This window comes from Rhinolophus ferrumequinum, chromosome 4, assembly GCF_004115265.2.
Source record: "Rhinolophus ferrumequinum isolate MPI-CBG mRhiFer1 chromosome 4, mRhiFer1_v1.p, whole genome shotgun sequence".
NCBI classification, from domain to species: domain Eukaryota; kingdom Metazoa; phylum Chordata; class Mammalia; order Chiroptera; family Rhinolophidae; genus Rhinolophus; species Rhinolophus ferrumequinum.
The window spans coordinates 26,876,388-26,893,214 of record NC_046287.1 but is presented as its reverse complement, the minus strand read 5'-3'; the positions used below and the strand labels follow the sequence as shown (position 1 = coordinate 26,893,214).

Sequence of the window (16,827 nt, the reverse complement as noted above, 5' to 3'; positions counted from 1 at the left end):
CAAATGATGTCTCGCAGGACAGGGGGTTCCCGTCCCTGTCCTGTCCTTTACTCTTAAGTAACGTCCCTAAATTCTCCTCTATCCTTTCATGTAAATGAGAGTGACATGTCACTCTTTTATAGTTGTACTTAGGTTCTCTCCAGTTTTTGCCACTGTAAAAATGCTTTGATGCAAAATGTTTGTATGTGTTTTCTTTATCCCTGCTCCTTACCATCTCTTTCTTTTTTTACTTTTTAGTTAAGTGTATAGTTGGTATACAATATGATATTAGTTATATTCGTTTCAGGTGTACAATATAGTGATTCGACATTTTTGTACCTTACAAGGTGATCACCCCACTAATTCTAGTAATCATCTCTCATCATGCAAACTTACCACAATTTTATGGATTATATTTATTGTTTCTTATATTTTATTTCTAGAAGTAAAATCATCAGTGCTATGCTATTGATAACTTGTTTGGACAGGAATTTGGCAATATGAATCAACTTGCTTTTGCACCAGCAGGCAGCATTCATGTGCCTCCCTTCTGGCATGATGTAACAGTGACACTGTTCTCATTTTCAATAACAGCGACAGTCTCCCTCTGCCTGTAAGCCACCTGTGCATGACTGCCATAGTGCTGCAGCTTTTATGACCTCCACTCTTAAGAGATGTAACAATTTTTACCAATTTTACATATTACATCTTAGATGTTTTTAATACTTTCCACTATGAAGGTGCTTTTAAATATCATTTCCTCCATTTTGTAATCTTTTCTTAGATTCCCAAAAGGATTATTGGGAAGTCTTACAATTTTTATGAGAAACATGTTTATATCATTAAATAAAATAGCATATAATTACTTGATAGGTATGGCCAAATTGTTTTTCAGAGCTATACCAGTTTATATTCAAGTGGTCATTTTGAGAATATTATGGACGATTTTGCCACAATATAAGCATTTTATAACAGATTTCAAATTATTTACTACTTTCAACTAAAAATAGTATCTGATTTTAGCATAATTATTTCTTACTAATGAAGGTGAAAGTTTTACTGTTTACCTCTTGTACTATTTCTTCATTTGTGAATTATTTGGTCATATACTTTGCTCACTTGTCTATTGAGGTTTTGAAATGTGTATCTTATCAATTTATTTGAACTCTGGTAATCTCTAAGTCATTTTTTTGCTCAAAATATTTTTCTCAGAATGGTATTTGCCAAATATTAATTTATTTCTATATTCAAATCTATTTTTTTCCTATTCCTTTGAAGTTTAAACTGCCTCCAAAGCTTTTTTTAACTCGTCAAGTGTATTTTTCCAGCTTCTTGTTATTTTAATCTAGACTGTATTCCTGTATATGAGTTTTTAAATTAATTCTTACATAATTATTTATCCCAATACAATGAGCTGAATGATTCATCTCTTCTCCATTTTCTCTTATCTCTTTTATCACAAATTCTTACCTATAAGAAGGTTTTTCTGGACCCTGCTATTACATTAATACGTACATTTATAAATCAATCCATAATTATTAAACACTGTGCTTTGTCATGTTTTGTCGTGTGTTTTAATATTGGGTCAGGCTTATTCCACAGAAATTTTTATTTTTCGTATGCTCACTTGTTTATTATTTCATATAATGTTAAACTAATTCTTAATTCTAAGAAAAATCTGACTAGATTTTATAGGGGTATTAGATTAAAACTATAAACTAACTTTGACATCTATTACCCTATACAGAAATGTAGCTTTTTATTCCATTTCTTAAACCTTATAGCTTACCATTTTATTTTCTATATATAAAATAAGTCCCACATGTCTTCAAAGTAAATAATGTTCTTACCTTTATCACTATTCCTTTTATCCACTAGATCTCATCTAATTTTCTGACTGACAATTGTTGGTACATAAAAATGATAGAGATTAAGTCTCTTGTTAAGATAATGACTCGATTTTTAATTTATGTGATGCCATTATATATTTGTCCTTATCACCATATTCATTCCCTTTATCTACTTCTCATTGCACTTCCCAGAATCCCCAGACTTGCACCATTTCATGACCAACGCATCGTTTTCCATGTGTCCACCTGAAAGCCTTCATGGCATCAAAAACCTACTTCAATAACCTCTTGCTGATCAACTTGAATATAAATTGTTTACATCATATACATTTAGCACATATATTTCTCCCTTTTGTTTTTAGTGAACCTTCATTTTCATCTATTTCTCAAAGGCCCTATCGCTGAAACATTATATATTCTCCTCTTAGTCATTAGTATTTAGAAAGCCTATGGTACATGCAGGTTCACAAAACATAGGTGAACTTTCTACCTTCAAGTTTGCAGCCACAATATGAAAAAACTTCTGCAAAATTTGCAATAAGTCTGAACAATGTGATTACCATAATACCATAACAGAAGTGAATTTTTGAATTGATGTTTGCCAATCTCACCTTCAACATGATATACTTTTTTTAAGTGATGTCTTCGCTATATGTAGATATAGAGTTACAGAAAAAAATTGACTATGAAGCTGAAAAAGAGAGTACACAGATGGCAACCACAAAATACTACCATGAAGAAAAAGTTTTTTTTTTTTAACTTTTTAAATTATCTTTATGAACTTGAACACTTGCATCTTTGTTTACCTACTGTTGGGTTATCAAATGATATGGAAACATCAAAGTATATACTACTGTAAGTGGAAAAAATAGTTTTTATATATTACTTAAATTTCAAATGGCTACAATATGAATCAGGATTAATAGACAGTGTTGGCAAGCTGGAGAGCTGTAGGGAGACAATTGTCCTCCTCAGGAAATTCAAAACCAGAAAGAGCTCTAAGAAAAAGCCTTCGCTGTTACACAAGAGCCTCTTGGCTTCACATGGAGCACTGCAGAGAAGGCACAAGGTCCCACGAATGTCACTGTCATTCACTATGTGAACATCCCATACCCTAACAAAGGACGGAGTTCTGTTGGCATAAATAAAAAGTGACAAACTTCTCTATCTTGTCTGATGTCTTAAAACAATCACCTAAGTGTCTCAGAGTAAATTAATAGTATTTTTAAACATTTTTTCTTCTTCTATTGAATAAATCTTTGACAAAATATTATGGTACTTTTGGGCAGATAGCATAGTCATAACATGGTAGCAGATATAAACAGAAATGGGATTTCTCAAATCAATAAGTGAACCTCTCCCTCCACTCTTTCCAAGCTGCAAGCCATGAAAAACAAGGCCTGGTGACAGTGTGAGATGAGTTTTCTCAATAAAAGGCATAACCTTCTGAGGCATAGCTAACTTGGGACACAGCAAAGACAGGGCATTATTCCAGGAATGGGAAGTACAGACTGACTACCGAGAGACACACCCAATAGGATTATCTTCAAATAAATCTTCTTATTTCGAAAAGGAGAATAAAGAATGTTTTCATTTGAATATTTCTAAGATTACTCTCATAAGTGTGAAATTCCTAGCTCGTATCAAGCTGGACATTCCACTAAATATGTTTAGCAAAGAGAAATAATTCTGTTAGAACCACAGAGCAAGAGAGGATTGTGGACAGGTATGCAGTAGCAAACCTCATATATTTTTAACTATACAGTAAGATGGTCCTCATAAACATTAATAAACATTGAAGACAGCAGACAAAGTCATGAGTAGTATTAATAAAATTCATAAAAAATTATAACAAGAGCCTTCATTCCATCAAAAACCTACTTCGATAGCCTGTTGACCTGAAATGACCTTATAGGCTCCTGTCAATCCTTTTATTAATTAGGGAAAAAACCCAAATTAGATCTTGTTCCCATCTCATTGTTTAGTAAAGCCAAGTGAGAGTACCTATTTAAGGTATAAGGTAAAAGAATTACTATAACAGGCTTTAACCAGCAGAGTATTCTTTAGCCCTCAAATCATTATATCCCACTAAATGATACTATAATAATTAACAGAAGATACTAATTTCAGTAGTAAATTAGATTAAAAGGCAATAAATGCACATAATATCCTCATTACTCAGATGTATACCTTGTCTGACGCCTCAGTGCTCAATTTATACCCAATTTAGACTATCAGAAATGTCAGTACACTGCCAGATGGGTGAAAGCTAAAATAAGCTCACTTCTTCCAACTCTTCACTTTGATATTTCAGAATGCCAGTTCAAAAGGATTAACTATTACTAAACGATAAAGGACTGAAATTACTAGATAAAATTACAAGAAAACTCTTTAATGGTAGTAATGAACAAGGATGCCTAGAGATTTTTGATAGGCTACAAGCAGACCCTATATTTCACAAGGATTGGTAGTTTTTCTAGCAGTGAGCCAAACAGAAGTCAGATTTTCCTGTAAGAAAATGAATTCAGATTTTTTAAATATCCTGATCATATTTCAGCTAAAACTCTAGATCTCTTGTGGGCAAAACTCTCCAACAGACCAATCACTGTATTTACCATTAATTTAAAGTCTGGGCTTATAATACTAGGCTTCTGAACAATGGATTTTGCTTCCCTCGTAGGCATCATAACTCAGGTGGATGTGCTCAAACGGTGATGCCTGCTTATAGACCAACCAGGTAGGCTTTCTTTAGCTATGGATTTATACAGAATACAGTTACCTGGACTTTTTCCCCCCAAAACTATACCTTTTAGATTAACATGCCTTCATTAACCAATAGCTAAAACAATGTGATTCAGAATTAAGAAAAACATCTTTTTAATACAAGTATCATGCAGTACTTTCGTGTCCCACAGTGAACTACAATTGCTGACTTCCAGGTTTAATGTTCAGTTATGCTACATTTGGGAAACATTCATTTAAGGAATACTGGGTACTAAACAGATTGATTAGATTTACCTGGTAATGCACAAAAGCCAAGCTGGTGTTATTGCAGTTAGGAAACAATCTAAGAATGAGCTTTGGGAAGTTGTAAATTAAAGTGACGTTTTAAAAAAAAACACAATATATTTCTAAACATACATCCCAATGTTGTGTGTGCACGTGACCTTTAAGGTAGAACTTATATATTTATTCTAACAGTACTGCTTGTGGTCAAAATAGTTTCCCATCAATTGTGAATATTCTCCCTGGTAACAGGTTGGGTACAGTTTTCAGAAATCACTTTAAATCATTCAGAGCCCAGCCTCATGCATAAATTGCATTTTAAATCAAAAACTAAGTTGTCACTATCAAGTATGTTTAATGACCCAGCTATGGAATGCCTCCCAAAAGGGGGTTCCCTAAAAATGCTTTGAGTTACTGTTCAATAGTATATAACCACAAAGTGACTTCTTTGGAAAGATCAACTATTTGGGCCGTTTGCTCTCACATGTCTTGAGCAACTCCATGCCTCATAGGCACACCTCCTGCCTAAACCCACCTGACTTCTGGGGCTTACAACTGACATCAAAGTTATTTGGCTGCAAACCTCTAAATGGTCTATAGCAAAGGTGGTTTTCACAAAAATGTCTTTCTGAGACATTTTTGCCACTCCATCTTCTGAACACATTTAAATCATTCAGTTTTCAAATCAAGATTAATTAATTTCTTATCAGTGACCAACTGGGCTGACCACATGGCCTACTAAAATTAGTTTAAACACTATTTGGCAATGACAGTTCTGAATGTGACATCAGAAGAGGTCAAGATACATCCCTTAAGCTTCTTCGTATGCCTGTCCTAAGACATATTAGCTGGAACCACATGAACTTGACATTTCTGTAGGTCACAGATGGTTAAATATGGACAACTTCATACAGTTCAACTTAATAATATTGCTGTCAGACAAAGAAGTTTGAACAGCTATCAAAAGAGCAGATGAAGTAGAGACTATTATCTACATGGCCACCATCTTCCTAGCAACAACCTGTATTTACACAAAGTTTGATAGTTTATAAAAACCTATGAAAAAAAAAAAAAAAAAAACCTATGAAGTTCCGTATGTCTTACGGAACTTTGCAACCCTGTTAAGTAGGCAAACCAGATATCCTGATCTCCACTTTATAGGTGAGAAAATAAGGCTCAGATATTAAGTCACTTGCTCAAATGTCCAAAGTAATGGAGCAAAGAATCAAACCTAGGCCCTTTGATTCCTGATCTTTGCTGCAAACAACCTTGTTTTAACAGAATAATCAAAATCATCTAAGTACAAGCACATACACTCCCAGTGCTTACTTGCGGACAGATTCCATAAATACCTATGCAGTAAGTGTCTAGATCGGTATACTTAAGAGCGTTCAAAAATGTGGGTGCATACTCAAGTACATTCTTATCATTTATTTGCTCACTTCTACAACCTGGACCCTGACACCTTCATCCTTACACCTTACAGGGCTGCCTACGCCTCACCGCCAAAGGTCACATACTTGGCTAACTGTACTACACAGCCATTGGGGAACAAACCATTACACTAAACATATAATATAGGCCTCATACCATCGATCATGGCACCATCCTATTTTACGTATGATAACCAAAGCGGGGATGTGATTCTCAATAATACATTAAGTAAATCAATGGCCCATGACTCAAATTGATTGTGGTCATGTAATGACTCCACATAAAGCTTAAAAGAAAAATTTTCTACTGTCTAAATTTGTTCTACAATCATCACTGTTTATTGATGAAGAAAAAAGTGTTTTATATTAACTTTTAAACCCAACAATTCCGTACATTAAAATAATCAGAGTAAGTGATGGCTGGTGCAGTGTAATAAGGCTTTCTCCTCAACCACCCACTCCTACTGGCCCATCAAGCAATAATAGAATCTTTCTTGTTTACTAATTTAAAATAATATATATTTCACCAATGCTATCTTTAGATACAGAGACTGATAACCACTTCCTACTGTCTGGTCCTATGGGAGTGTCAATTTGCAGGGATCAAATCTCACTTGTTGCCAAGAAAACATCTGTGACTATGGTAGCCATGGAGAGGGGAGTGAATACACTTCCTCACACACACACACACACACACACACACACACACACACACATACACACACCTTTGCTTTTGAAATATTTAAATGCTTTAAATACTTACTCACACAACAGAACACCATTCTCTAGAGAGGCTCGAAAATCCTTTGCTTCAAAATTCTTCTCTGTCACTGCCTGAAAGACAGATTTGGGCATTTATTTTCTGTTAATCAGGAGCAATACACAAGTCAAATCCAGCACTAGATTAATTAATATGCATTTAACATGATAATTGAAGGATACGCATATATCAAAAGTTATTCCTTATAAAAAATTGTATGTGGTTCTATGTTACAAAGAGAGAGGTTAACTACTTTAGTATAAAAAATATAAACAGGAAAAACCACAATGAGCGTTTTCTATACTATAGACTGGATGGATGACAAAAGTTAGAAGCTAAATTTCAAACATATTTTCTATTAAAAAGAAAAAATCCTGTGGACAATCTGTTCTATTAAGAGTAAATAAAAACAGATTAAGACATAAACTTATAATACCACTATATATGCACAGCACTAATTTCAATTCCAACCTTCAGTTAAGTTTCATTACAAAACTAAATAGCAGACGACATAACTCTCCTTAAATGTATTCATGAAATGGCCGTGATTTGAGGAAAGAGTTATTTACTGAAGCATCCTAAGGAGAAGATTATTAAATCCGAATCCAAAGAGACAAAAGACACAAAGGATAGAAGGTACTAATTTTAAACAATTCCCCCACTTACGGCTATTACATAAGAACAGGCCACCTAACGTTACCACCACCAATGATCTTAGTGAAACTGCTGGGACAATATCTACAGATTCTGTCTCTTCAGGGTGGAGGGATGGGGATTCCATAGAGGACACAGTAGCAGAGAAAATGGAGGCCATAGTGGGGAAAAGCTGCTCCAAGAACCACTCCTGGGACTGAGTCCCCAGCTACGGGAGTGGGCAGGAGGCACTGTAACAGCAGTGACACCAGCCCCCCGAGAGACGTACCCACCACCTGCCAGCAGGAGTCCCTGCTCCATCTGCCACTTCAGGGAGAAATATGGTCTTGGAAACCTGACTGGGAAATTCATTCACCTTAAATGCTCGGTGAGCCACAGGGCCCCTGCTGTCCTGACTCACCACTGCTAGCTTTTCCATCCACCTAGAATTGCTATGTGTCTTCTGCATCATTTCCACAATGCCCAACAGAGCTATAGCTAGTCATACTATCTATTAACTGACAAAATAATGGTTGATCTTAGAACTAAAGTTAGTGTCTCATAAGCTGGTTCTATAAATATGGACAGGATCCAGGGCCAGGAAGTGACACACTCAAATGCAGGAACAAATAGAAGATCCCTTCCTATACACAGCATTAATCCACAGAAGGGCTACATTGCTGCAGGAATGAAACATATGCTGAGTGTCTCTGTTACAAGCATTTACCTGGACACTGGGTAGAGAGATATTAAAAAAAAACAACAATCAGGCAGCTCTTCCCTCAAGAAGCTCACAGCCACATAAGTAAGACACAAAGTTTAAAAGCACAGTAGAACATATCCAAACAGAACGGTACATTTTTTGAGAGATAACCTTAAGTGGCCTGTGGATTATCCCAGGTAACCTGTGTAGCACAAACTCTTGAGTTTTCCCCAAACAGATCCAACACAAATGCAATATGAGCACTGATCCCAACCAGTGAAAATATAGTAATATGACATTTATCTGGGAACTCCCGTCCAAAGCCAAACAGCATCAAAAGTCCCACGAACATCAAAGCAGATGTCAAAGTCCATTTTCTCTAATCATAGGAAAGTGGCTCAGTGCCACCAACACTTAATTGTCCTCCCTGAAACAATCTAGCAGCTCTATTCTCATAGAGGCAGTACTTTACAAGAAAGAAGGCTGTGCCCTACAGACACATGGACAGCAGTAAAGATTAACAGTCAACAGCACTGGATGGGCCAATCAAGAGGGCAGAGTGCAGCAAGTGACAAAATGGAAAGAGAAAGAACTCAAGTCAGACAAAAGTATACTCAATCCCCACTGTCATTACCTAATAGCTGTGTGATCTTAAGCAAGTTAAATAGCCTCTCTGAATCCATTCTACTCATCTGAAGCAGGGAAAACATCACCTGCTTATTAGCTTGTACTGGCCAAGATGCTGTGCAATCAAATATCTGAAGGTAGCCAGCATCAATATATGCTTAACCTCATTACATGCATTGTTAATACTCTGACAACACACTCCAATAATTAACCCTCAAAAGAATACCTCTGCACCATATAAACAAGGCTGAATTGTATTTGGAATATTAATTAATTAAATAGAAATAATGGAATATACAGAGCTATTCAGAGAACCTAACTATCCAGAACGATTCATTTCCCCAAAAAGACTACAGAAAGGCAAAATCATAGCACACAGATTTCAGACCACCCCTTTCCATATATCAAGATATTAAGGTACTCTTCTGTGCGTTTGTTTGTGTGTGTGTGTGTGTGTGTGTGTGTGTGTGTGTGTGTATGCTTACCGAAATCTAAATAATCATAATATAATACCAGACTCTATTTATAATGTATTTATAAAGAAAACAATAGGAAAACTAAACAAAGATTTTTATTTAATTATCTACATTTTGGGGACATGGGAATCTGGCATGCTCTGTAAAATACTGAAGATAATATAAAATGATACCATCAGTCTAGAGGCAATTTGTGCTATGAATCTGAAGTCTTAAATATGCATCCTTTCAGGCACACTGTGTACAGACGTAGCACTTTATATTAAGACAACAGGACAAGAACACAAAGACATAAATAGAACTGCTTCACAGTATTATGCATAATAGCAACAATTACAAACATCCTGAATGCCCAACAATAAGAAATGGGTTACATTATGATATATAACCATCAAACAGAAAACTACATGAAATTTAAATTCATGCCATGAAAGTAGATTATTTGTAAAGAATCCTTAATATGTTAATTATAAAGCAATTTATGAAATAACTCATGGAGTATGATCCCAATTACTATACATGTATAAGTATGCATTGTATAAATAAATATGGAATAAATATATTAACAGTGATTATTTCTAAGTGGTGGAATTATGGGCTAACTTTAATATTTATTACAACCAGAGGTGATTTTTATTCAATAGATACACAAATTAATATTTTTTTAAAAACAACATTCAAAAGACGTCAAAATCTATCAGATTCCAGTCAATTTTCTGTACCTCCTACATCTAAAAAATAAAAGAAGAGAGACACCAGTTTTTATGCCAGGTAATTTTTCTCATTATCTATGAAATCCACACAGTCCTTAAATTTAATTATCTTTACTATTCTCATTTCACCAGTGAGAACATTGAGGCTCAGAAAGTTTAGTTTTCTAGAAAGTTACAGAATCATCCACATGTAAGAGACACGAAAAACCTACAGCATATTATAAGTATTCAGTTATGAAAGTGTCTCAGTTGAATCAGATACTAAATGTTTCAAAACTAAAAAAAAAATTGTTTTCAATCTGTATTTAGGCCTTTTAAAATCTAAATTAGTATATTTTACTATGCAATATGCCTTCAAAAAGAATTGTCCCCTGTTAAGGGTATAAATAGTAACTCAATAAATAAAAAAATTCAATTAAAATTTTTGAATTTTCCTGGACAAAAGAGATTGGTACCTTAATGCATAATTAGTGTGTGTGTGTGTGTGTGTGTGTGTGTGTGTCTGTCTGTCTGTCTGTCTGAAAGAGAGGGGGTGAGAGAGAGAGAGAGAATATTGAACTCTAAACTCCAATAAAATGAAAAATTCTCTTAAAATATTCTAAGTTTCTCTGGACATTGTTATGAACATTAAAAAATGTTCAAACTGTATATGAACAATGTTCAAATAGCTACCACAATAACTCAAAGCATCTGATTGTAAAGTAAAATTCTTAATTAGCAATTCATATAAATATAAACTCATCTAAGACCCCTCCTAAGGAACTAAAACAAAAATAGTGTTCCAAAAGTCTTAAACCAAAAAAAAAAAAGTATAAATTTACATCAGAACTTGTCCGTCTACAGCAGCTGTCTGGGCCACATTCCTTAATAAGAAACACACAACAGGGCATCTACCACTGCTGCGTAAGGCCGGATGGGGGTGGTCTGCAGCCTGTGAACCCTGGCTCTGCCATCTCTTGCCTGTAACTCTGGACAAGCTGTTCAACCTCAGCTTTTCAGTCTGTGTAATGGAGGTACAAAATATCTGTCTCACAGGGTTACTCTGAGAATTAAATGAGACCCTGCATATGAAGCACTCAGCACTTGCCTGACTCAGGAGGACCATTCACTAGTGTTATCTAATATTATCAGCTGTTACTCTCCATCTGTAGAACAAAGACAAAGTTTCATCTTCGCAAACAAAGTCCATTTTGCCGGATGTAATATCCTTTTACTTAAAGAAAGAGACTGAGTTACCACACAATAGAGATCTACGAGAATACCTTTTGTATCCTGGAGACTATAAAAATCACAGAGATCTATAACGGACTCAAAATATAGTGAAGGCAGTTTGTGCCACAAAAATAGATCATATTTTAGAATACCAACCCATCCTGATTTTAAGAAGAATTCAGTGTGCTGAACGATACATTCCAGAATTTTGAAAGAACAAGTGTTCATCTAGTAGTTCTAATCTAACAATTACTCATTGCGTTTTCCAATAATTCAGAACCTTACTCATTAGCAAGTTATTTGAGGTGTGATCCATTTTATGTAATGAGGTTGTGATTCATAGGAACTAAATTGAGATGTGTTTCCCACTTGAGTTATCAAAAGTCAACACCGACAGGAGTAATTACTATGTATTCAACAGCCACACCTTGCCTTCTATAAAAACTTGGTTTTTTTCCTCTTCCTTGCCTCTTTCCATATTTCTTAACACAATTAAATAAAATCATTACCACCTTAAATAACCTGAGATGTACATCAGATGAGAAGATCTGGGATTTAATCCTGGACCCATCTTACTCTATATATTTCTTCTGACAAATCACTATTTAGTCCCCTAATTTTTAAAGGGAAAGAAATATTTGCCCTATCTTCTTCACAGTACACAAATGATATGTGAAAATATTTGACTTCTCTTAAAAAAAAAAAAAAAAAAAAAAAAAAAACAGACCGCACACTATAGCTGAGGCTACTGCTTCTTCCAGCCATGTGGCCCTATGCACCGACTGGCCATCCTGTTGAAACGAAAACTAAGGAGCGACAGGGCCCAAGGAATCTTGGGCAAGATGCTTCCTGTGAAGTTATAATTACTCTCCCAAGCATATTAAGGGCAGAGCAGCATGCTGAAAACATGCTTTGCACAAACACTGCTGCCAAACCTGTCCTACCACCTAGCCTCCAGAGAAAAGCCCTTGATACGAAGTGTTTTAAAGGGCATATTTTGTGGAAGAAAATATCTATCAGCTAAATCTACAAGCAACCAGTGCCAAGTTCACAAGTTTCAAAAGTTATTTCTTTTCCTATGAACATATTAATTTAATTAACAAACGGAATTATAGTCATACCCTTTACTCTTTTGTTTATGGTTTCATTTTAATCCTCTTGCTGGATGAGATTTTCCCACCAATATAAGCACCACCTTTCTCTAAAGCTACATCTCTCCGTTCCAATTCTGACCACATAATCCACATGATTTAAATCCCAAACATTCTGGGAATGTCTCAAAGACTACTTATACCAGACGGGTTATCAGCAAAACACCCATTAAAGCAAGTCAGCAGGCACTCGTTCAAATTTTTCAATTCCTTTTGAGCAGCCATTTTAAAGACATCTAGAATCCCAAAGCAATCTCTACCACATTTTTGTGCAAATCATAGTGCAAAACCACAGTGCCCGTTTGAGCTTGTTTTAAAAAAGAGATGGTTGCTGACTAAATCTAGGTGATGAGCTGGGCTCAGAGTTGATTCCAAATTGTTACCTACTAATTGATTGATCAGCTACTAGATCATATTTAAGATACAGACACAACATTCACAACATTCATCACCATGCCAATCATTTCAACATAAGTAATGCAAAAAACAAAACAAACAAAAAAACAAGAAATATTTACCATCAAAAGCCACTGTGGAACACAGGATCTGCATCATGAAACAATTCACAAAATATGTGTCTGCCTTAATTTTCCACTCAAAGAGATAACTGAGTGTTCACCTTCAAATGAAAGATGCATTGTTTCCACTGCAAGAAGCCCAAGGCTAGCACATATGAAGGAGCTGCCATGCTTTTCAGTCTGTCTTTAAAACTGTCAAGGAATTAAAAAATACCGCTCCCTCCTTTCTTCCATTAAACTTCATTGTTGAAACAACCATTATATAATCCTATGACTCCACAAAATAGGACCAATTTTTATAATGAATTCCATAAGATATCTGTATCATTGTTTATGATGCAGTAACTGACAGATTGCCTTGGTCATACATGCCAAAAACTTACAAGTGCAAGGATTATGGCACACAGTCAAAAACATTAACTAAAAACTAAACATAATTTAAATAGAACAAATGCCTACCTCCTAGTTCTTTGCCAGAGTAAAATTATTGAAAAAGTTATTCATGATGTTAGAGAAGCCAGTTCTTCCCACAGAATGGGCTAAAAAAATAAAAAGAGAAAGTTGGAATCAGAAAAGTTGAGACAGAAGTCCAGGCTCTTTCCTTGTTCCTTGCGTAATAAAGTTTCCTAACTTTCCCAGGCCTCAGTTTCCCGGATGATGACAACCAACACTTACTCTCTTTTCTTGTGCACAATCTCCCTTAATCTTCAAAACAATCTTATGTGGTGGGTGCTCTTACCCCATTTATACATGAAGAAGCTGAGCTACGATACAGTTGCATAAGTTGAGAACCTAGGTCAATAAGTAGCTCCCAACATAACAAGAATTGAGCATCAAATGAGAGTGTCTGTGAAAGCACTGAGTGAACTCTACAACATAATTAGCGACCTACTTCCATATGCTTCTGGCCAAGTCTACACTGCATACTCTCAAGGGCAGGACTGTCTTACCCAACTTCTCATTTCCTGAAACATGGCTTACACATACTGATCATTTATGTTCAAGCTAATTACTCTTCCTATGAATATTTTAGTGAAAATATTTACTAAATATTGCTCATATTTAAGCAAGGAAAAACAAGACAAAAATAAAGACAACACTGATGACTAAGTTTCAGGTGTCTGAGGGCGGGAGAATTGGTTGTGTTTTGGAGGGAGAACCTGCCTCAGTTCCTAAACTCACCTATTAAAGTAGCCTTCTACTGTGTAGGAATGACAGCATGGTTTTGTCCATAGATCAAGAACAAAAACATACAAGAGCCCATGAAAACATGTCACTCTAGTGATACACCTTTTTGAAAGGGAATATTCTTGAATGAAACCTTCAAAGCTAGAAGTTTGTCACTATTGTTGATTTGCTACAGGAAAATGTTTCCAGACTAAAGAATAGGCTAGAACTTAACTTTCCACTTAATAGTGTGTCTTAACCAAAGATACTAAGAAAGTACTCATTTATTCATCTATTCCAAAATCAGGGAATGACAACAGCTAAGCACGTACCTGGCATGGTGCTTGGCACGAGGAATATAAAACATCAGATGTAGCAATTCTTAAAAATTCCTCTTTGAAAGTCTAACCCTGTTTTGAAATATGTGGTTAAAATGGCATTTTAAGCCGAGGCATCTCTCAAAAACGTGGTTAACCCTCTGAATTACAGCATGTTCCTAGTCAACCCATGCTGTGTATTCAGCAAATAACATTGCTTTTAGTGGCGAAGTTCTCAAGTCTCTCCTAAGACTGGGCATTGTGCTACATAACATCCCAGAGTATATCAGGACCATTTTTGCCAATACTAAGATCACTTGATAGCAAAACCAAAGCCAACTTGCAGTCTTCCGAGATAGCGGTAATCAGAATTGCACAGTTCACTGAATGATAAACGGAATCTAAAAGCCTCCTAGCGGTCAAAAATCAAAACAGTTTCCCTGCCCCACTGTCCCACTTCAGCCTTTTGTCTCAGTGTCTAGTGTAAATTACAGCTCCCACTTCACCTTCTCTTGGGAAAGACCCACAAGTCTTCACGTAGCCAGGAAGGAAAAACAAAGCCAGCAAAATGTGAATCTCTCACTTGTGTCTCTGGGCAATTAAAAGCCAATTGTCTTTATAAACACTCCAAATCCTTCCTCAGTCATCATTAGGCTAAATGTCAGGTACAATCAGATTTTGGGGACCCGAAAAAGATGAGTTTAAACACAATTTCTGATCCAGGAGAAGTGGCCACTGCCTTATATCATTACCAGTTTTTAGCTTCCAGTCTCAAATTATTTTTGCTCAACCACAATTATTAATAAGCTAGAAATAAAAAGCAACTGTAAAGAACGAAATAAAACCAAGGCAAGAGAGGAAGATTTGCTCCAGGATCGTAATTTACATGCCAGGTTTCACCTAGATAGGAAATCCAGGACAACCTGAGCCCTAGTTAAGTTCACTAAAAACACACACAAAAATGCGCTCAACTTTACAGCTCTCTTTGTTCTGTTAACAATCACAGAAACTAGCAAACGGGTAGCGTATAAAGTACATTTCGTCTATAAGTACAGGTTCATACTCCAATTTACGCTGTTGCAGACAACAGGGAAAATATTCCAAGGGAAAAGTCTACCAAAGTCTACACATAAATTATTACTTTTTTCTAGATCAAGAAGTTTTTAAATAACTAGCACGCAAGGCACACACAGATGTGAACATCCATTATCAGTACATGTTAAGTATAGTTCAAATGCTTAATATAATCATAGGTTCTCAAGACTCAAGAGACGTCATTGTTTTTTGCAGAAATGTCTCACACACATTAGCAAGTCTCAACAATTACCTGCTTATCTCCTGTGGATTACTGAGAGTCATCGCTGTGGGAAACATTCATTTTCAGAAATAGTGTGTCTTATTATAGGTGAGAGTCACTACTTATTTTATATGAAATTCAAATTGATAGTTACACCTTGGTACCTAAGATATACTTTACTCTCCAGTATAAGTTTGATATTAAGGGATGGGGTTGACGTGACCTGTAACACAGAAGTTCTATAAATGATTCTTCATGGATTCCTACTACAGGTTAACAATGTAATTCTTCTGGTACCTACTCATCAACCTCCCTTCCAATCAGCAATAAATTTCTAGGAATTCTCTATTCCCAGGTATCCAAAAGAAATAAAAGCATACGTCCACACAAAAACCTGCATATGAATGTGCATAGCAGCATTATTCACATGAACCGTAAATATGAAAACAACCCAAACGTTCATCCATTGATGAATAAATCGAATATGGTATAATGACACAACGGAATATCATTCAGTCATAAAATGGAATGAAGTACTCGTATATACTACAACATGGATAAATCTTGAAAACGTGAGGCTACGTGAAAGAAGTCAGACACAAAACCCCACCTATTATATGACTCCATTTATTTGAAATGCCCAGAATAGGCAAACCCACAGAAACAGACAGGAGATTAGTGATTGCCAGCGTTTAGGATAAGGGAGGAATGGGAAGTAACTGATCATGGGTACAGGGTTTCTCTGGGGCTGAGGAAAATGTTCTGGAACTAGGCAGTGGTGATGGTTGCACAACACTGTAAATACACTAAAAAGCAATGTTTTTGTACACTTTAAAGGAGTGAATTTTATGGTATGGGAATTATACCTCAGTAAATATGTTCTTAAAAAAACTCAATGAATTGTACACTTAGAAAATTGTGTATTTCATTCAAATTCAATCAAGATGGGTTTTTAAAAGATAGTTGCAAAAGGCCTGTGATGCCA

General features: G+C 35.6%; 1 protein-coding gene across 14 annotated transcripts in view; it reads right to left on the bottom strand.

Moving 5' to 3' along the window:
* LMO7 (LIM domain 7) overlaps positions 1-16,827 on the bottom strand; it is a 190,174-nt gene that overhangs the window by 121,166 nt on the left and 52,181 nt on the right. For all 14 annotated transcript variants that reach the window (XM_033104126.1, XM_033104131.1, XM_033104129.1 and 11 more), the window contains exon 2: positions 7,032-7,102. In XM_033104126.1, coding sequence (XP_032960017.1) covers positions 7,032-7,102 — 71 coding nt within the window. The remainder of the gene's footprint in view (positions 1-7,031; positions 7,103-16,827) is intronic.